The sequence below is a fragment of the Cavia porcellus genome, unplaced genomic scaffold (genome assembly GCF_034190915.1).
Source record: "Cavia porcellus strain 051 isolate PalLab524CR breed Dunkin Hartley unplaced genomic scaffold, mCavPor4.1 scaffold_31, whole genome shotgun sequence".
Taxonomy (NCBI): domain Eukaryota; kingdom Metazoa; phylum Chordata; class Mammalia; order Rodentia; family Caviidae; genus Cavia; species Cavia porcellus.
The window spans coordinates 14,883,698-14,905,958 of record NW_026947514.1 but is presented as its reverse complement, the minus strand read 5'-3'; the positions used below and the strand labels follow the sequence as shown (position 1 = coordinate 14,905,958).

The 22,261-nt window shown below is 34.4% G+C and overlaps 1 protein-coding gene across 13 annotated transcripts in view; it reads right to left on the bottom strand.

Moving 5' to 3' along the window:
• The window catches only part of Eml5 (EMAP like 5), a 205,438-nt gene that overhangs the window by 22,587 nt on the left and 160,590 nt on the right, over positions 1–22,261 (bottom strand). For all 13 annotated transcript variants that reach the window (XR_010044824.1, XR_010044825.1, XM_063240926.1 and 10 more), the window contains 8 exons: positions 21,476–21,564; positions 20,718–20,894; positions 18,006–18,207; positions 17,169–17,295; positions 7,074–7,152; positions 5,665–5,794; positions 3,105–3,203; positions 457–477 (listed from right to left, as the gene is read on the bottom strand). Coding sequence is in view for 11 of the 13 variants with exons in the window: in XM_063240926.1 (XP_063096996.1) it covers positions 457–477; positions 3,105–3,203; positions 5,665–5,794; positions 7,074–7,152; positions 17,169–17,295; positions 18,006–18,207; positions 20,718–20,894; positions 21,476–21,564 (924 nt within the window). In the remaining 2 variants the exon portion in view is untranslated. The remainder of the gene's footprint in view (positions 1–456; positions 478–3,104; positions 3,204–5,664; positions 5,795–7,073; positions 7,153–17,168; positions 17,296–18,005; positions 18,208–20,717; positions 20,895–21,475; positions 21,565–22,261) is intronic.

Genomic DNA, 22,261 nt, shown 5'->3' with positions numbered 1-22,261 from the left:
TACAATTATATTTATTGATTTATATTTAAAATTTTAATCTCCCCTTGGTGAGGGTCAACTCACAGTTTCTCACATACTATGCATGATCTCTACCAGTAAGAGGACTCCCAAGCTCCATCTTCCTCTACTTTTGCAGCTATATGATAGTAAGTCATTAATTATCATGAAGAATTCTTGTGATGTTTAAATGAAATAATATATGTCAAGTGCTTAGAATATGGGTACACCAAAAAGGTTGTAATATATTAGTTTTTAAAAAGCTACATTTTTACAGATTCAGTTCAGTATCGGCATTAAATAATATATTTTTCATTTTAAAAAGTTAAGCTTTTTAAAGAAAAATAATAGACTCAAATGCAAGTAATAAGATATGCCTAAGTATCTTATTACTTTATAAAAATTTGGGCTACCATTATCAAGCAATGTAACTAACACAGATACTTGATTTTTCCTTACCTGACATGTCTGCTGAATCACCTATAATAGAAAAGCAGTAGAAAAATAATTATCCATATGTAACATAAATATTAACAGAAAATTTGCAAACCTAATTATCATAAAAGTTTAAGTAATTTAAATAAAACATGAAATTACTTTTACTATGCTGAGTAAAATTTAATTGTATACATGTCAACACTGTATGCTTGACCTTTTAATGTTTCTCTGCATAAAAATTTATTTTCTCTGTATTTAATTAGTTCCATGAAAATTTAACTATAACAACTTTTAAAATTTTACTGATAAGATTTAAACTGATATGACTCTAAATTTGATGTATAAAATTCACTGCTAAATAGGTCCTCTGGACTCTCAGTGCATCCCTATTTGCAGGGAAGAATTAGATCTAACCCTCTTGAAAGACATGACAGGCTGCTGTATAAGTTAAAAGCAAAAAGTTCTTTTAAGGAAAGATTTTCCATGTAAATAAAAGTTTAGCAAGAAGAATATATTTATCATATACGTGGTGGAAATATTTGTTAACAAAACTTGGAAAAGTAAGTTGCAAGAAAAAAAGACTAAAAATTTAGGAATCCACTCAAGATTGGTGATTGTTTTTTGCACTGATCAAGCCTTATATCCATATGAAATGATTTCAAGGACCTAATGATAACATATGCCCCATAATGTCTTGACTTGCAACTTGAAGGCAGAGAGAATAAAGCATTTGACTCTGCTGTACAGAACACATGGGAAATACTGCTTTTAGTACTGAACCTACTCAGATAACTTCAAAATGGCAAGAGGACTTGCACTTATTCACATGAAGGCTGGCTGATAAAAGAGATCAAGCCTGTCCCTGACCAAAGTTTGGGACATAAGTACAGATGAACATTGCAGGCCTAAGTATTTTAGTTATCAATCAAGATAAAATTAACAAATGAAATATTTTTTATTTTCTTATCTGGATGGCTACATTCCTATAATGATCAGGAAGGCCCGGCACAAAGTGAGAATCCACTGAAGGCTGAGGCAGTTCACTGGAAAACTTCAATGACTGGCTACCCTTGGCAGCCCGCCCAGGGTACATACTGGGGCTGTGTGGGCTGCTACAAGGAAGCTGGACTTTAAGGAAAGACTCAGGGCCCCAAGCAGAGTCAGCACTCAGAAGATAATTTCGGAATTTCTAATATCCAAGACATGGTACCATACAGTTTCCCTCATGGAAAGTAATCTGTTCTCATGTCCCACTCCCAGATTACAGGTGGCAGATGTCTAACTTGGGTCTTCTAAAACGAAGTACTAGATAAAACTCGGAATATGACATTTGTCTCTAAAACTAGGATATAAAGTCAGCAATAAGTGTTTATATGTTTCAGGCAACTTAAGATTGGAGACCAGTAAGTAACAATCACAGAGAGGCAGATTTTTGTTCTAGATGAAGAATTACTTTGTAAGTGAGTTCATTAGGGAAAGGCTAGGTTACTTTATTAGGCATAAAATGGTTGTAGGTTTCAAGTATATACTGAGGAACTGGAGAAAATGGTTATGTCTGACCCTGAGATTCCAAGATTCTAGTGAAGAAAAAATAAAGTGTATATATAACTGGCTAAAATATCACAAAATCAAATATTTCAGTTCCTCTATGATCTGTATGATTTTTAACATGAACATCCAATGTTTTGTGCCTTGGGGATATTAAGTAAGTTTGGCAGCTAAGTAACTAGTGATCAGTTCTTTTTACATTCAGAAGAAAAGATATACCTCTTTGTTCACTGCTCTTCTTTGGAACTTACATTCAATTAGCCATCAGTGAAGCATTTTTGTTGTCTATTTTGTGGAAAGATATAAATATGGCAAACCACAGAGTTACATATAGGCTTTAAAATTCACCTGTGTGCTGCTAGAGTTTACCTTGGAAAGACAGTGGGGAAATAATTAGCTGTTCCATATTCTCTATACTGATGCCTTTCAAAATAAAGGGAAAGAAGTGGAAAAAGGGCCAAATTTCTGAGAGATTAATCTATTACCATGACAATTCTTAACTGAAAGGAAACTGTAGCACTGACTTAAGTAAAACTGCTTAATCAAAGAAGAAGAGAAAGAAAAGAAGTAAAGAAAGAGTATCTTCTTAAAAATTTATCCATAGACTGTAAATTTCACTCATACAGGGACTTTGTCGTATCACAAACTGTATCCTCCACACCAAGATCAGTGCCTTGCACATGGCAGATGTGCAGTAAGTGTGATGAATAAATAAATTCGCTTGATAAAAATTTACAGAGCAATTCACTCTGATCTAAGAGGCACAGAGCCAGGTGTTTAGATAGGTAATGTGGTCTCTATTCCTTTAGGAAACAGGCTTCCTCCCTTCTATTGAGTGAACCAAGATTTCACTTTCAAATAATTTAATGCAAACAGAGGCTAACTTTAAAGTACTAATCCCAACTATTTAAACCACTATATAACAGTTTATTTTAATCTAAACTAACTCAGAGAAGTAAAGTAAGAGAAAGATTTAGAAGCAAATTTTATAACTGGTGTATACTTTACACATAAATCAATTTTTAAAAATCCATATATATAAATATTTTCCCCATAATATTGAATTTACTTTAACAAAACAAATGCTTCAAATTGTTTCTTTTTAAAATACAGAAACATACCTACTTGGCCAGTTGCCACTATGTTGATAAATTTGGGGTGCTGATTTACAGTGAGGCACAGAATATCATCATTATGCTCCTGATAAAAACTCTGAGTCCCTGAAAAGAAAGGATTTGAAAACTGAGTTTGAAAATTTTAAGATGTGACAGCCAAATGCACTAGTTAGTGCAATAAACTACTCACTTTCTTATTCAATGCATATTTTTTGAACCCGTACTCTGGGCACATCATTACAAGGATAGAAAAGAATCACAAGTTTTAAAGTGACAGAGCCATGAAAGGGAAAAACAGTGTAATACAAGCTGAACCTACCAAGTGCCACAAAGATTTAAGGAGCAAAGATCTTATGAAAATTTGGCACAGAAAAGATTATTCTTGTCATGGGAACACAGCATTCCTGTACTGTGACCTGGACAGTGGTAGGCAGGGCAGGTATTCTAGGCAGAGAACATTTTAAGCAAAGGTACACAAGCAGGAAAGTGTTGGGTATACCTCTGTCTGAAGTGGAAGTTTTGAAAAAAAAGAAAGGCAAGCAATATGCTTGAAAGGGAAGTAGGGTTTACAATTATGGAAGAGTTTGAACTACCCTATGAACTTTCTGTTTTGGTTTCCAAAAAAAGATTCACTGAAGTCATACAGAAACTAGGGAAAATCTTCTCACTTCACAGCTGGGCCATATCTATGCATATTTCATATGAATTCTGTAGTCAGTGAAGGGGCAATGAAGTGTTTTGATCAAAACATTTATGTGGTTCATCTAGCAGTACTGACACTGAAGAGCATTAAATGGGGAATAAAACTAGGCTTGTGCAAATAAATGACCAGACAGGAAATGAAGTCAGAAAAGTAGGCTTGATCCAGTTACACAGGATCATGGATACCAAGTCTTCCCCTTTCTTTCCAAAAAAACCAAAACCAAAACCAACAAACTAACAAACAAACCCCAACAGTAACAAACCTCTCAACTACATTTAACAGGTCTACTATTACTCTCAAAATTCTCAAAGTGGAATGTATTCCGTACTTTACAGGGCACACAGTTGGTCCAGTTAAAGGAATAAATGACTAATTGTGGGTAGGTGGATGAATTGGTAGAAAATTATTAACAGATTTAGATTTCCTGCCATACTCTCAGCACTGGCAAGGCTGAGGGAGAAGGACTGCTTCAAATCTGAGGCCAACCTTGGCTCTATAGTAAGTTCAAGGGCAGCCTGAAACATACATAGACTTTGTCTCAAAAATAAATGAACAAGGGGTTGGGGATTTAGCTCAGCGGCATAAGCGCCTGCCTTGCAAGCAGGCAGTCGTGAGTTCGATCCCCGGTACCGATAAAAAGGAAAAAGACAAAAAAAAAAAAGAACAAGATTTCCTATTATGAACATGGCAATGTGTCCCTAAACCAGTGAGAAACCAAGTACTGAGAACTGAAGCAAGTGCCTGCTCTTTCTTTGACCTCTCTTTTAATACTCTATTATTAGAAAAGTAATTCATCACAAATAAACAGCTGGCGTACACTTGTAATCCCAGGATTTGGGAGGTTTAGGCAAGAGGTGACTACATGCATAACAAGACCCTATCTCAAAAAACAAAACAAAACGACATTACATCTATGAACATAACAGTTTATTTACATATTTATTCCTTTCTTGCTTGACTTATTTTACTCTTCTCTATTCTCTTGAAGGATACATGAAGCTGACCAAAGATTTTTTTCCCAAAGGAATGCTTTTTAAATGGTCTACATTATTAAGTGGAAAATTACCACTGATTTCACGTAATCCTGGTTAATTTTCTTTTTTAGGAAAGCTAATGGGCAGACTATACTAACAATTAATACTAATCAGGGAAAATTCACACAATCAATCTACTCTTTATTCCAAGCAAAACTATCAGAGGAAAAGTCAGAAATGTTTGGTCGAGATCATCTCAGGTTTTGGTTTTAACTTTCAGATTTCATGAAATTTGCAACTATATGTAATAAAACAATTCTAAATTAAAATCATAACATGGCTACGATTATCATATTGACTATCAAGTGGTTCTAAGAGAACTTCATTTGCCTTGCAACAAGGCAGTCAATTAACTGACATCAAGAAATTTGTTCTCATCTTCTTCTATCAAACAAAGAATCCTTACCAGAGCCTCAGATAAGTAGCTTTCTTCCTTGGTTTTACCTCAGTAAAAATAACCTCCATCTCAGTAATCACTTATCTGTGTGTAACTCTGATTCACCGTCAGAGAAAAACACCCAAACCATCCGTTGTCATGAGGTTATGGGAAAACAGAATTTAAGGTATGAATGGTTTTACAATAAAACTTGGTTTTAATGTACAGTAAGTCTTTGCTTTTAATAGAGATCTGTGAACACTTTCCATTATGAAATACTTTTCTGCTATATCATACTCTCTTAAGACCGACATTACCAGAAGTTCTGCAATATGAAGTACTTTAAATTCTGGACCATATTTAAATATTATAATTTTAACTAAGAGCTTTAAGATGCTATTTAAAAAATAATTTAAAAACTGCATGGGAGTCTGGAGAATTAGTGTTTCCTACCTGTAGCAACATTGTGAAGAATTCCAACAGATGCAGTGTGATAAATTATATCATCACCATCATTTAAATAGTGTACGTTATTCCTGCAGTCTCTGCCTCGATAACCAAAAACAAGCTCCAATACAAGGTCCTACAACAACAAGGGTAAAACCATTACACAATTATACTTTTCCTCATGTCTAAATGATCACCAGTGTTCTGATCAGTGATATAATGCTATTGTCCTTAAAATGCAGGATGATTTTCGATGTTTTTATAAACTTTATAAACACAAATTAAGCTTCAGATTTTTTTGTGTGTAACTTCTTTTATGCAACTGAAAGATTCCACTTTCCATGCTTTTCTATATAAAGTTAATGGAGAAGGGAATCACAAGTTCATCTGATGCTAACAATTTTAGGTTTAAGATTCAATATGTTAATCACTGAGATAACTTCTGTGTCAAAAAGAAGAAAATTTCTATTTATGTTCATTGTTACTTGAAATATTTGCTTTACATACATAATTCAGATTAAATTATGTCCAGTTCTACTTAGGTACTTGGGAGAATCCAAAGTTGTTTCTGAGAACCCATACTGAAGCTCTGGCAGAGAATCCTCATTTGAAGTGTCTATTTTTATTGATTTTGTGGGGATGGATGCGAGAGGAAGCTATAATGCTCTCCTGTAGCTTGACTCCTTGTTCTTGCCTCATTTGGCATGTTTTTCTTGTTTGTTGTTGATGCTGGGATTTACGAAATGCTCAAGGAAACATTTTTCTCTTCTTCTTCCTTCATACCCTAACACCTCTATCACTGAACTATATCCTCAGGTCTTTATTTTATTTTTTATTTTGAAACAGGGTCTCATTAGGTTTTCCAAGCTGGTCTTGAATTTATAATCCTCTTGCCTCAGCCTTCTGAGTAGCTGTGGTTACAGGCATGTACCACTATACTAGGCAGAAATTTTCTTACTTCTCAATTATTGGGGAAGGTTTCTTGGTTGGAAGGAAGGACAGAGGAGAAAGTCTTCAAACATTATGTATCATGTAGGGTAGAAGTTGCGGATGTGGTTTAAGTATTTAATTTTTAACCTATAAACTTAGCCTGCTATGTATGAAACACTGCAAGGGGGCCTGCACTTCTCTAAGTAACAGCTTATTCACGTATATTGACATTTAGAAGTTCTCTGAGTTACAAATAAAATGAGGGTATTACTTATGGAAAAGTAAAAAGAAGTACACATTTAAAAAATTAAGGGAAACAGAAGATAACAATCCAAAACTGTGGTTGAGTAAGAGTTATGCAGTCAATTTTAACAAACAAATTGCTCAATATACTTATTCTAAGAACACTAATGACAAAACTTCGGTGTTTTATAAAAATGAACTACGGGTGCATTTTAGTGACACCGAGGAGTGGGTGTTCTTACCTCTATGGGTCTCTTCTTCTTGCCAACATTGTTTGTTTGAAGTTTCTCTGGCTGTGGTGGAGCTCTGCTCACTGGAGGCCTGAAACAGAGGTGGGCAGAGGACAGGGGTGCATCACTGGGCTCTTCATCAGGCTTCCTAAACCTGCCCTCTGGGGAGATCACATCTTCCCCAAAGGGAACTACTCTGTACCCTCTACCTCTTGATAGGTTTGTTTTTGTTTTCTTTTTTTGTCTTTTTGAGACAGGATCTCACTATGCAGTTCAGGCTTGCCTTGAACTCACTTTGTAGCTCAGACTGCCCTTGAACTCCAAGCATTCCTCCTGTCTCAACCTCCCAATGCTAGGGATACAGGCGTGTGCCACCACGCACAGTCTCTTGATAGTTTCTAATGCAAAATGGTAGAAAATAATGGAAACTTTTATTCATTTTAATTTTTTGGTACATGCTTCACAATATAAATAGAACAAATTTATAAACAAATGTAAAAATGTTTGACATATTCAAAAATTTGATTGATGCTCTAAAAATAAAACCTGGATCATTTCTCTGAAGCAACTAACATTATCTGCACATGGCAGGTGTAAATGCATTCTTCTCAACAGTCAATTTTGTTAATATTTCCACTGTGGACAACATAAATTACACATGAGTTTCAAATTTGTACTCATTTCCTGTTCTTCATGCCCTGTACTTTCTCTGCTTCCTGAAGTCCCTAGCTAGTGGCATTAGTATAAGACAATTACTCAAGGAAGACATACTATAGTTAAAAAGCATTGTAAACCATGCATTACTCTATAAAATCTAGTTCCTGTTAATATTGTCTACAACAACTCCTTGTTTACCAAACATTTATCAATGTTGCTTAGACAGTAGTTCTCAGATCTAGTCCTCTCTTCAGAATCTGTTTCTGAAGATAACATCTCATCTCCTAATAGGCATATAGGTTCACATTCAGGATCATTTAAATGTGGAGGCACTTCTCTGTAATACTTTCATTTTAAAAAATCCATTAGCTTGTTGTTTGTATTTTGAATAACCATTATTCAAATATTTAATAAATCTGAAATCTGAATCTAAAACAATCACACATTAACTTCCCTCTAAATGTTAATATTTAATTTTTAACAACTAAATCAGGAAATGGTAAAAATTAATTTTATGTAAAACTCTTAACAGTTATGAATAAGTCTCCTAAAATTAAAACCATAAAATATATTTACATTTCAAAATCAGTATAATTATTATACATTTATTAAAAAGTGTTTTATCTTTAATGTACACTATAAAACAAATGTGATTTTCATTTGTTTTATTAAACAATATGTAAAATATATAAGCATGCCTGATGTCATAAAAAGTAAATGTCCTTAAATATATAAATAACTTCAAGTTATCACATTAACTTTGGTTTCACACTTCATATGTTTTTTTTTTTTTTTTTTTTTGTCTTTTTCTTTTTTATCAGTACCGGGGATCGAACTCACGACTGCCTGCTTGCAAGGCAGGCGCAGCAGGCACTTATGCCGCTGAGCTAAATCCCCAGCCCCACTTCATATGTTTTCAGTGTCCATACATAAAAATAGAACTGAATTTATATTTAACATTAAAATGTTTCTCACAGGACCATTGAAAAGAATGATAGAAACTTGCGCTTTTATTCTAAGTTAATTGTTTTGGTAACTTTACTCAGTGTTAGTGTCTTCTACCTACTTCCACGAATACATAATACACAAGTAATTTTTATCTGTGCAACTCCATATAACAAGCATATTTTTAACTTTTTAAAGGATCATATACCTAGCATATATTACTACTTAAAATAAAATTATACAGCTTGTATAAAGTTATACAAGATTAATGGATAAAGTTTTAATAGAGTAGTTACTTATGTAGTATATGCCCAATAATTAAGATGCAACTCATTTCAGGATATTAACTTTAAAGGGAAAAAATGTAGAAAACTATGAACACAGATAAACAGCACCAAGTAAGATAGCTCATTTAAACCAATTTTTTTATTTTGAAGAGAATACACCAAATGTGACAAAACAAAATAGAGTCAGTCAAAACAAAAGGATGGACATACTACACAATGTGAAAACAAAATACAAGGTGATCAACAATGGTTACCATGTCTCCTACTATCTTCAAAAGAATTGCCCATATAATCAGGTATAATAAAATTGAACAAAACAATACAGAACAAAGCCAATAAAAATGAAACACTGGAAACATTAGAAGACTTCAAAAGAAGATAATAGTCAAACCAGAATGGGTATCATAATGAATCATATTGTCTTCAAAGCAGTTGCCTATACCCTCAGACATGATACTATCAAAACTTCATAGAATAAAATCAGTCAAAACAGTGAAAGAAATACAGGGCTTCAAATCAAGTTAATAGGAAATTAAAAATGGTTACCATAATATACCCTGCTATCTTTGGAATAGCTGTCCATGCCATCAAATCTAGTACAAGTAGACAAACTGGAACAGAATAAAACCAAACTGAACAGAACGATGAAAACAATAAGGTTTCAAATCATGATAGAAGATTAACAATGGCTACTGCCCTTCTTAGACAGTTCCTCCCCTTTTACTTTCACAGGGTGCTTTGTACATTTTGCATCCCACCAACTCCTTTAGTTTTTAGATTAGGGAGGCAGCCTGCTATTCACTTAAGTGAATCTGAACTTTTTACCCCTGAGCATGCTCTCAAGTTGTACCCATTTACCTACAAGAGCCTCAAGGTTTTCTTCTTTATAGCTGAGTTGTCTTCCATTGTATAAAAGTGTTATGGCTTTCTAGCCAATCTTCAGTTGATGGGCAAGCTCCCCGTTTAGTGAGCCCCCTCTACTACTGTTCCTGAAACCATGGTCCTTTTTTTTCTATCTAGAATATCCTTCAGTATTTTTTGTAGGGTTGGTTTGGTGGTCATGAACTCCCTTACTTTTTCTTTGTCATGGAAGCATCTTAGTTTCTCCATTAATTTTCAGAGAGAGTTTTGTGGGAACATCAATCTGGGTTGGAGGTTATTTTCTTTCAGAACTTGGAACACTTCACTCCAAGCTCTTCTTGATTTGATGGTTCGTGTTGAGAAGTCTGCTGTGATTCTGATGGGTTTTCCTTTATAGGTGATCTGTTTCTTTTCTCTGGCAGTTTTTAATATTCTGTTCTTGCATGTAATTTCTGGAATCTTGATTATTATATGTCTGGGTGTAGATCTATTTTGGTTATAACTGGCTGGAGTTCTGTATGCCTCATATATCTGAATATCATTTCCTTTTACTATGCTTGGAAAGTTCTCTTTAATTATTTCTATAAATAGCCTTTGTGTTTCATCTGTGTTTACCCCTAATTCTTCATTCACATTTTTTATTTTTAAGTTATAGATCCACTTATCATCTTCTAGCCTTATATTGTTACTTCCTGATTCCTTGTTATTTTAAGAGATCTTTCCTTTTGCAATCACAAGCTACAAACCGGTCTTCAAGGTTTGATAGTCTATCTTTAGTTTCTTTCAAGCGGTTTTGCCAGCTTTCAATGGAGTTTTTAATTTCCTGGTAATCTCTTTGAATCTATTTTATGTGTTCTACATTTTAAAAATATTCTTCATTGAAAGTTTCCCTCCTTTTTCTATGCTCCTCTATTTTTCCATCTGTGTCTTCTTGAAAGGTGCTTAGCAATTCTTTTATTATGTTTCTCGTATCTTCTTTTACCTGTAATAGTATTTCTGTTTTAAGTTCTTTTATAGCTTCATGGAATTGTTTATTTCTTTTTTTTTTTGTCTTTTTCCTTTTTATCGGTACCAGGGATCGAACTCACGACTGCCTGCTTGCAAGGCAGGCGCTTATGCTGCTGAGCTAAATCCCCAGCCACTGTTTCTTTATTTCAACTGCTGTTGCTTCAAAAACTGCAGGTGTGCAACTTCCGATCTCTTCTGTGTTTCATCTCCTGCACCAGTATTGCTTGGGTTGGACATCAGAGACTGCCTTTTGCTTCTTCCTCTTGTCATGTTCCTGCTTTTTTTCTGGACAAGTAGGTAGCAGAGCCCCCAGCACTTCCTGTATTGATTATAATTACTCTGAAGTATGTTGGCTAGGGGTTTCTGTTGTTTGCTGCTTTCCCCAGTCTGCTGGTGTCTACTGGAGTGAAAGCAGAGTTGGGCAGGCTGGCCCCTCTCTTTGAGCTGGTCAACCACAGGGAGTCTTCACCACATTAGTGTGCACCGGGAGGGTGGGGTTGGTTAGGGATAGCTTTAGGGAAACCTCAGCAAGTGGCTATTGGACTGTGCAGAGAGGTGGGATTCAGTTCAAGCAATTTCCACCAGTCTGCTCCGAGCTAGGAGTGACTGAACAAAGGCAGTTGCAGTACTGTCTCCAGGCTTATCCTGCCCAACTCCAAAATGGCACCCTGCCAATCACCTACCTCATGGGAGAACTTAGTCCCCCACACTCACTGCCCACCAGTGCAGTTCTCTGGTCTGCTGCTCCCCTCCACCACTGCACTTCCCCGCCAAGGCCTTCAGGCTTGCTAGCCATCAGCTTCACCGTGCCCATGCATCTCCAGGTTCCAACAGCACTTCTGGCATGGTGGTTCCAGCTCCAGTGAAATTGCCGCCAGCTACAGCCTTCTGTTTAAGTTTTTCTTTTATTCTCTCTGTGGGCTTCAATTCTCACTTTAGTTTCTTCCTGGTCAAGGGGACCCACTTCTTTCCTTCTTGTCTTCCCCAGAAGGCTGTATTCCAGCATCTGGACTGTTTCTCTCAGATAAGCTATTTACTCTGCTGCTTACCGTTCTGCCATGTTCCCAGACTCCAAGATAGCTCATTAAATATAAACAAGAAAGATGCTAAAATACAAAATTAGGCTTTGTAAACACAGAAAAGAAAATATTACCTGGAACCTCTTTTCAGCAGCAGATCAAAAAAAAAAAAAAAAAAAAAGAAGAAAAGGGGAAAAGATTACAACACAAATTTACATTTAAGTCACTAATAAAATACCATCTATAGTAAAATATTTTTATAAGCTTTTTTTTTTCTCTTTTAGACAGGGTCTTGCTACGTAGTCCAGGCTGGCCCTGAACTCACGTAGCCCAGGCTGGCCTTAAACTCACGGCAATCCTTTTGCCTGAGCCTCCTGAGTATTGTGATTATGGGCATAGGCCATAATCCTGGCTATTTTTACAAGTCTAACGCAGATACACTACATTAAAAGCCTATTACTTTTAGTTTATTGCTGCATATAAAAAAGGTTTAAATTATTCTAATGACAGAAATAAGAAACAACGTGAAAAATAAAAGAATTCAACATGTTACAAATATCCAAAGCTTGTTCTTACTTTTTCTTTTTCAGACTGTATAACTTTTTTTTTGTCTTTTTGAGATAGGGTCTTGTTATACCATTCAAACTGGCCTTGAGCTCACTTTGTAGCCCAGGCTGGTCTTGAACTCACAATATCCTCCTGCCTCAGCCTCTTGAGTGCTGGGATTACAGGCATGCACCACACCTGGCCAGAATTTCAATCTCTTCCCCCATATGTAATGATTATCTTTGTTCTTAAGAATGGGAAATAAAATCTTAACTAATTTAAAGACTGCTCATGCTTATACTGCTTTTAAGGAAACTAAGAGGCCCCTTATTCTGAGCTAAGAGGGAGCCCTATCAGTCAGTCTGAACAGGCAGAATGGGTCACTCAGCTCATGCTGGATTTGAGATTTGGCTTATATAGGAAGTGACATTTTAAATAATTCTTTTAATAGTATAATGACTGTAACAGAGCTCAAAGAGATTACAGAAGTGATATAATTCACTTTTTCACTGAAACCAAGGTCCTTCTCCACATGTCAGAACATCCTTTTATAGCACCCATGACAAGTTAGTGGTCTTCTAAAAAATTCTTATCCAAATATAGCAATCATCTCTCTAGATTTCTTGTTCAAAACAAATGATTCCTAAACAATTGAGTATTCTTCATATGAAGAGACCTCCCAGCTTTCTTTTATCTACATTACTTTTTTCTTCTACACCACAGTAAACTGGCAATGTCCCTTTTAATGCAGAGATCTGTAATGAATAATCTTCTCTAAACATGAGACTAGATCTGCACGCTTTATTTCAATTAGTGTAAGATTCCGTGGTCCTCTCTAGAAATTATATCATGCTCTGGATTTATCTTTGTGCACATTAACCTGCTTAAAATACATGATGAATTTCACAGATAATTAATTCCTGCTGTCAAATATATCCAGTGTGCCTACTATTTGAGTTTCTGAACAATCTTGTCTCAAATCTATTTATTTTGGTCCTTATCCCATCCCTTGACATTTAGCTAATATCAACTTTTGTACTTCAAAAACTGACTACCCATTTCTACACTGTCTTGTTTCAGAAACTCTCTGAAGACATTTTCATGTCACTATACATTGCAGCAAAAGTATCCTAAATGTCTGTCTTACTCGTGTCCTTTCACAAATGCACAAATTCCATAATTATGCTATTTTAATGTTTTGAAGTGACTCACTATGTCAAAGTCCAGTACTTGAAGTAAAAGACCTATAAATTAACATTTCACTTATAAATATGTTTAACCAAATTTGTTTTTATGATCTCCTGAAAGGAAAAATTAAAACTATCTAGAATGTTAAGTGGTTTATAAAAAATTACTAAAAATAATTATAAAGAACTTTCGTAACAATAATCATGTATTATACCTAAAATTCCAACTCTTTTGTTAGATTTATCATATTTCATTTTGTAATTCTTCTTAACAAATGTATTTAAAAGTTTTCTAGGAAAAAATACTTTAAAGTACTATATTTTACATATAATGGAGTACTACTTTTCCATAAAGCAAGATAAATGAGTTACCTGCAGGAAAATGGATGTAGTTTCTTTTTTTTTTGTTTTGGCCTTTTTCCTTTTTATTGGTACCGGGGATTGAACTCACGACTGCCTGCTTGCAAGGCAGGCACTTATGTCGCTGAGCTAAATCTCCAGCCCCTAAGTGGATGTACTTTCAGGATAATGTTAAGTGAAATAAATCAGACATATAAGCTTTATCATTGCATGGTTTCTCTAACATGAGAAACCCAAAGTATAAATAAAGAGCGAAATAAGATAGATGACAGGAAGTGAGAAGGGAAAGGGCATGAAAAAGGAGTAGGATGTCTTATGTACCTGTACCAATTCCTCACCAGGAATATGAACATCATATATATTCCAAACATGTACAAATAAATACTGTAAAGATAAAAATAAATATTAAATATTTAAATAAAATATATTCTTTAATAAAACTTACCTTACTACTCCCTGTCTTTGAAAGGAATAAAGGGGAAAAAGAGAAACATGAAAACTGATCAGGAGTAAACACAGCAGTTTATAAGCAGAAAGTATACACTATATCAACAGCATTCTAAGGAAATACAAAGCACCTACATCTTATGTCACATTGTTTTGAGTATTTTCATTAAAACAATTGGGAATTTGGCAAAATTTACTCTTTAGATTTATAAGACTTGCTATAAAAACATTAAGAAAAAAAATTACTGAAATTGTCCAAGAGAAACATCTATAAATAAGTACTAACCAGAAAGTGTAGTTACCAATTGTCATGAGAAATATTGTAGAAAGCAGAAATTCAGTATTTGTTTTGTTTACAAAATATGTTTTATGTCTTTTGGTCTCTGAGACAGGGTTTCATTCTGTGGCTCAGGCTGGCCCCAAACTCATGGCGATCCTCCAGCCTTTGCCTTCCCAGTGCTGGGGTTACAGACGTGCGCCATTGTACATGGCAGCTTTCTCACATTTGGGGATGACAAAAATATCTTTATTTAAAATATAAACCCATTTATATTATCTCCTCAGTAATATATTCAAAACTGATAAATCTCTTAATTTTTGTTACCTCCTTTGAGTCTACCATTTTGTAAAAAGGAAGACTCTCAAGAGCCACATTCACAACATTCGCTTTAGTAGTTTCAAAAGAATTCAGCAGAATTGATGTTATGAAACAACTGAGAACAACCAAAATAATTTCAAAAATAATTCTGAAAATCTTAGCTGCAAAGAAGGCAAGCTAGCAGCACAGATGACTCTTATGGCAGTGCTAATCATTCTTCATGACCTGGGAAGCATTTCATTTGTCAGAGTGTGAGCCTCTCAGCAGTGAGTGGGGAAACGTCCGTGCTGGACCACGAGTGATGGCCGACATATTAAATTAGGTTACACAATAAGCTCACACAGTTCATGATAAGCTTCTCTTTCAAAAATGAATATAATGTATGAAAGATTTGTGAGAATGTTTGGAAGCTGTTCTTCCCAGGCTGGGGATTAGCTTACCAAGGTAAGAGCCTGCTTGGCAAGCACAAAGTCATGAGTTCGATCCTCAGTACCAAAAAAAAAAGGAAATTTTTTTCTTCCCTATAGGACACTTTTCATTACTTAGATCAATAATTTCCCTTACTTACTAAGTTTTATACTGCAAATATTCTTAGGAATCCTGGCATTTCAATATGTATTAATATTCCTCTAGTTAATAAATATACAGGTAGTATTTGCTACTTTTTTGAACATTAAATTTCAGAAGTAATGTTTCACTATTTTACTGGCGACCTCACAGGTCGTTGGTTAAGACCTATCTTAATTCTTGGTGTAAAATATTTCATTTTAGCTTTGAATAACATATAAATTAGAAATTATAGTACTCATTTTGCTATTGAGGAAACTAAGGTTCGGAAAAAATGAACACTTGTGCAAGATCATCAACCAGTAAATTAGAAAAGTGAGTATTTTGGCCCATTTGTTTGCCTCCAAAATTCATGTCCTTAGCATTATATGCTGCTTCCACCAAGCTGCTTCAGCCTTGAATTCTGTACAAGTATTCAGACTACAGTATGATCTATTTTCCTAAAAAAATCTTATACTTTGCCCTTGCACATAACGAAGCAGATGACCACTGTGTAAGCGTCTTCCTTAGGGGAGCTCCCCTTGCAGTCATCTGAAGTCTCCCGTCAGCAAACTGAGCGCCTGAAGTAGAACTGAGGAGACCACACAATGGCTTCCCCAGTCCTCCCAGATTCCCTGGCAATATTCAGGGCAGCAAGCGCATCACAGTCTCTAGCTGTCCTCCTGACCAGCACTGAGGTGCAACCCAACCTGCAGTGTAAGTGCACAGGTTTCATGTTCAGCTTTTTCCTCGATGCCAACTTCTTACGATCACGCTTTTCCCATCACAGCCTTCCAGAGGTCACTGCTGCACCCTCTTCTCACTCCCTCTTCGCTTCTTGCTGCTGTTTCTGAATAAGCTATCCTTTATGATTTCTCAAAACATGTTTGCTTCTCAGGTACATGCCGCACGCCTCTCTTGTTGTTACAGTTGTTTGTCTGTTTGCAGTTCTGGGGACAGAACTATAGAACTCAGGGCCTCGCACGTGCTAGGCATGTTCTCTGCCAGTGAGCTACACTGCCAGCCTCTACAGGCCTCTAAGCCTACAGTTTCCCACCTTTGGTTTTGAAAGCATCAGGTCTACAATTTCTCATTTGATCTATGATTTAATGCTGAGACTTTATTGAAAGTTCTCTCCTCATAAAATTGCTACGCACATCCACTTATTTTTGATTTGAAAATTATAGATCAAGACTAGTAAATCCCATATAAGGTAAGCTATATTTTAACCTTTCTGTTATAGAAAATTTTGAAATGACAGTCTATCTTTGATAAAGGGGATATGGATAGAGAGGTCTTTTGAAAACTGAATCAAACCTCCGCTGCTCATAGGCTTCTTAAAAGTCTATGAATTCAGATTTTACTATTTCCCCTAACTCCATCAAATATACTTATGAAAGTTAGCAAGTAAGGTTACTTTACCCGTATTAACCGTATATATATATATGTAACATTCCCTACATTGTGCACAAAGACAGTATTATCAGAAAAAATATTTAAGGACCAAAATGTTTTCCTAAGAGTTGTTGGGAACTGCATAAATCAAGAATACCTTTGTTACTTAGTTTCTGTAGTACATCCATTGAAATAAAACATTTAATCATTATCTCAATATCTTTTTCTTCACCAAATTTTAAGCTTATTACCTCTCATCAACTGAGGGTTCTTTTTGTTGCAAATGAGGCTTGATTCCAAACATTGGGCGAATATTTGTTGATAAGGCTCTGATGTTATAACTGATTTCATTCTCCTTTGTAACATCGCTATCATAGCCTACAATCAAAATACAAAAGTTAATATTAAGTGAATTTAAAAAGATCAATTATGATTTTATAAATTAGGTATAGGATTTCCAACAATATAACATACATTGTATTGTACTCAAATTATGAAATAATATGCACCTAGTAAAAACTACATAGAAGAAAATTTAGCAATATGTAGTGATGTTTTTGAACTATCACTAAGAGATAAGAACAAGTTACAAAGTAAATTTAATATGGTACTTATTTGTTAAAAATTATATATTAGTAATGTGTAAAACTACTAAAAAACCCCAATTTTTTATTAAAAATTATTATGTATTCCTAAATATATATGTACCTTAGGATATACCTCAAATGTTAACAAGTTAATTTCTGAGTGGCTGAATTATACATAGTGTTTATTTTTATCTCAAAATGTATTTTCCATAATGAACTGGTATTACTGGATCTTAGGAAAACAAAAATATTTTCAAATAGGAAGTTTGATAAATTTTAACAGTATTTTTAAAAATCTGATTATCTTAGATTTATAGATGAAGAGTATCTAAATCATCAATACACACTAGCCTGTTATTCTGGAGTCACATAACCAATTTTGGTGTCCAATTAACATCACAATTATTCACACACCATTATTACTTTTTAAACTTTTGCAGTTTCAATCAGCTGTGCCGAATTTTTGTTATGATTTTGTTAAAGTGTTTTAAAATGACAGACCTCCATCTTCTTCAGAATCTGTATCAGATTCTTCACTGTCACAAATCCTTTTCTCTCGATAGCTCTCCATTTCATTTGTCCACACCATTAAAGACATATCTGCACCTCCAAGGGTAACCAGCATGCTGTCGTCGTAAGTCCAGCGAACATTTGTGACATGTGTACTGTGGGCCACATACCTCTTAAATTTTCCAAATTTTCCCTAAAAATTTTTTAAAAAACCCAGAAAATCAAAGTCTTTCTGAGAACTTCCATTATTTGAAAACTTATAAAATTAAATGAATTCTATTTTAGTTATATTTTCTTTCTTAAAACATCATTAGAAACTAGTTAATTCTCGAGTGCAACATGTATAAAAAACATGAGAAAATACCAAAATTTGCTAGAATAAAAAAATACCAATTATGAAACCTGTTAAGAATGTAATAAAACTGACAGTTTCCACACTGCATTATTAATTCCTTTAGAAACCAACTTTGTATTCCTAACAAATGGCTACATGTGCAAAAAAACCATTTAGCATAATATTCACTTAAGGTAGTGAAAACATCTATATACCTTAAGTATTTAACAGAATACAAGTTAACTGCCGTGTGCATCTAAGGAGTAAGTGTATATGTACTAATAACAATGTTGTGCAGATATGTTACTGCTGGAAACACAATAGCTGAAAAAGTATATAAACCCCTTGTACAGCATGGCTACAGTATCAAAATTATTAACTGCTTTGGAGTACAAAATGTATCTCCTTTTGTTTATAAGAATACACCTGGGAATGAATTTTCCATTTTGTGTGTATGTGTGATATTGAGGATCAATACCAGGACCTTACACAGCTTAGCGAGCACTTGACCAGTGAGTCACATCTCTAGCCTTGTATTTTCAGTATTAAAAAAAAATCCACACAATTCTAGGTTACAGATGTTGGTAAATTTTAAATCTAGAACATCAGCATTACCAAGTTACATAAGTACATTTCAGACAAATGTATCATAACCAGGTTTTAGACTGAGGTTTTTTTTTTTTTTTTTTTTTTGGGTACTGGGGATCGAACTTACAACCTCGTGCTTGCATGGCAGGCACTTATGCCACTGAGCTAAATCCCCAACCCTTAGATGGATATTTTTAAGTGTGTTAAAATAAGATTGAGAAAACAAAATGTAATGAATAGTAAAATAAGAATATTCTCTGGGAGAGACAATAAAAAGGAATGGGACTGTCACCAAAATACTGTAAGAGGTAGTTTTTCTAAGACTGTGTGATTCTTGCTATAATGAAGAAAGGAAGAACTCTGTAGACCAATATCCTAGATTCACTTGTCCCTAAGGGATTGACATGATCTGTAATTCTGAAAGTGAAGTTTCTGACTGATACTTTTAGTGGAACACATTGTTGTCAACCAAGGTCCTAATACTTCTATATATCTAAAACAGGATCTGTAGAATATTTTCTTGAGTGTTTGAGTTTACTGTTTTACTTCAGTGCTGATATAAAAATATTAATACATAAGCAGTTACTTAAAACAACCACAATAATGATAATGATTTCAGTATCCTATTTCATACTTATGTTTATGTTCATGATGGCGTAAGATTACTATAGCTTAATTTTTGACAGTTAAAATAAATATATCTGAATGTGATATTTTTGTGTTGTTCTGCAGTAGCTGAATAGAAAGAAGTAAAAAAGGAATTGAGTAACCATACAACGCAGTGTGGGTACACAGAACTCCAAAGAATCTATACAGTTGATTTCAGCAAAAATACCATTCATCAAAGAAAGTCAATTTTGTCTATTTTAATTTTATAGATGTTTAAGTGTTTTATATTTAATGGATGAAACATTTTACATTTAAAAGCAATGTCTATAAAATTTGTATTTACTCTTAATGGTACATATTTAGTAAAAATATTAAATTTATATAAGCTAATACTGGGGATTAAAGGAATGTATCTTTGAAAAGGGGTATTTACACTACTCAGCATTGAAACACACTGTACAACATAATATACAGCTTAAGGCATGGTATCATATATTAAAATATTCTAAATAAAAGTATAAACATGATGCCAATAATAGGAAACAATTCTGAATCTTTCATGCTACAACATTGTATATGACATATATACTCCTCTATGATGTATGATCCAAATACACAATTAAGGTTTAAATTTATAAAACTCATTATGGTAATAGACACATTGCCATTAGTCATCCTCATAATGCACTCCTCCTTTCAAATACACTTTTCATATCATTTCTTGCTACTTTCTGAAGCAGTTTTGGAAGTCTTTTGATAGTGTCTTATGAAGTGTGAACAAAAGTGAAAAAATATACAGTATATCCTGCTGCCAAGTACCAAGACTGGCTTGCAAAAACATCACACTGTGTCCTTACTCATAGTGTCTTGGCATCATGGGACTTGTGGCTCCTTCCCAAAGTAAACATTTTGAATGGACTCAGGACACCGACTCAGCCGTTACAGCACAACTGAAGACACTGGCAAGGGAGGCCTTCACAGCTGCTGAGGACAGCAGCAAGAACCATGCTGAAGGGAACTGATGGTAATGTCTTCCGTAATAAATCTTTAAAAATTTACACGTGAATGCAGTTTCTAATCATACCTCATATTCATATTCAAACAACGAAATGTTATAAAAGGATGCAACCTTAACCATTTTGTAGTTATGATCATTAGAAAGTTTAACATACTTTAGCAGGATATCTAAATAACTTCACAAATCCCAAATCATCCCCTGTAGCTAGGACCATTTTGTCACTGGTGAGGCAAGAGGCAGTGACATCTGTGACTTCTCCAATTACTGGCCAAATTCCCTCACAGCACACACCAAGCACGCTGGTCCATGATGCCCAACTAATTTTTTCCACCTGAAAAAAAAAAAAGAAAAACCTGCTCTAAGTTTGTAATATATAACTGACAACTAAACTCAACCAAATTAATAACTTTTACTTAGAGTCCTTCCCTTTTGTAAGCCATTTCATGTTAAATTTGGTAAGCATCTATTAAGACATATCAATAAAATTACTCTTGCCAGGCACAAAGCTTAACATAATTTTTCTTAAAATCTAAACACAATTTTTCTGGTTTTTTTTTAAACTAGGAATTTGCAAACAAACATCTTAGGTATGTGGGTTCTGAAAGATGTGGCAGACATGCAGTACTTCCAATTAGATGCCATCTTCTCTATTTCTCAGTGGATGCTTTCGTTCTTGGAAGACAGTGATTCAAGCATAGCCACTGGAGATTTATTCCACTTCTTAAAACACATCTCTTCTTTTATTCATCTATATATTCTAGCCCAGAAAGATAAACGCACCCAAAGGACAGCCATATTTTGAGTAATATGATCAGTATAAGCTTCATAAGTAAATAAATGATGGAAAGTATCAGTTTTCTAACTACTCTTACTTTTATATAAAAACCACTATAAGCACCAGTCTCTTCCTACCTCCACAATAGGGATGGTTTGTTTTTTTCCTCTAGGAGCTTCAAAGAATAACTGTTCTTTAGCACCAGTGTTGACCTGTAAAAGCTTTCCTTAAAATAATATAGAAATATAAAAGTATGAATAGTATATCATTAGTATAATGTTTACATTTTTATGGGAAAAAAACTAAGCTTAAATATAAAAATATTTTATTCTGGAATCAATATATCTGGAGCATTATGTTTTCTTACTTTTCTTATAATTCATTCATTCATTCATTAATGGTTTAATTTTTTTTTTTATCTTTTTGAGACAGGTGTTGCTATGCAGTTCAGGCTGGCCTCAAACTCACAGCAATCCACCTACCTCAGCTTCCCAAGTGCTGGAATTATAGGTGTGTGCCACCACACCTGGTGAATGGTTTAATTTTTTATGTGTAAACACATAAAAATATTTCTGTTATTTGTAATGTAAAAACTTTAGAAACAAGCTCTAGAAATGTTTTTTAAAAAGTAATTGGAAATACTTTAACAGTATTTGGAAAAACCTTAATTTATAATATTAAGTTTATAAAGTTGAAAATTTAAAATAACCCTAGAAAAGGGAGCATTTAAAATATTTAACATTTATCCAAATTTATCAAACACTGTGATATGCTATGCATTCTGCTAAAAAACAAAGACATTTGGGCTGGGGATACAGTTCAGCAGCACAGCACCAGCCTGCCACGCGTGAGGTCGAGTTCAATACCTGGGACCAAAAAACCCAAAAACCAGAAAACAAGGACAGTGTACACTGAAAAAATGA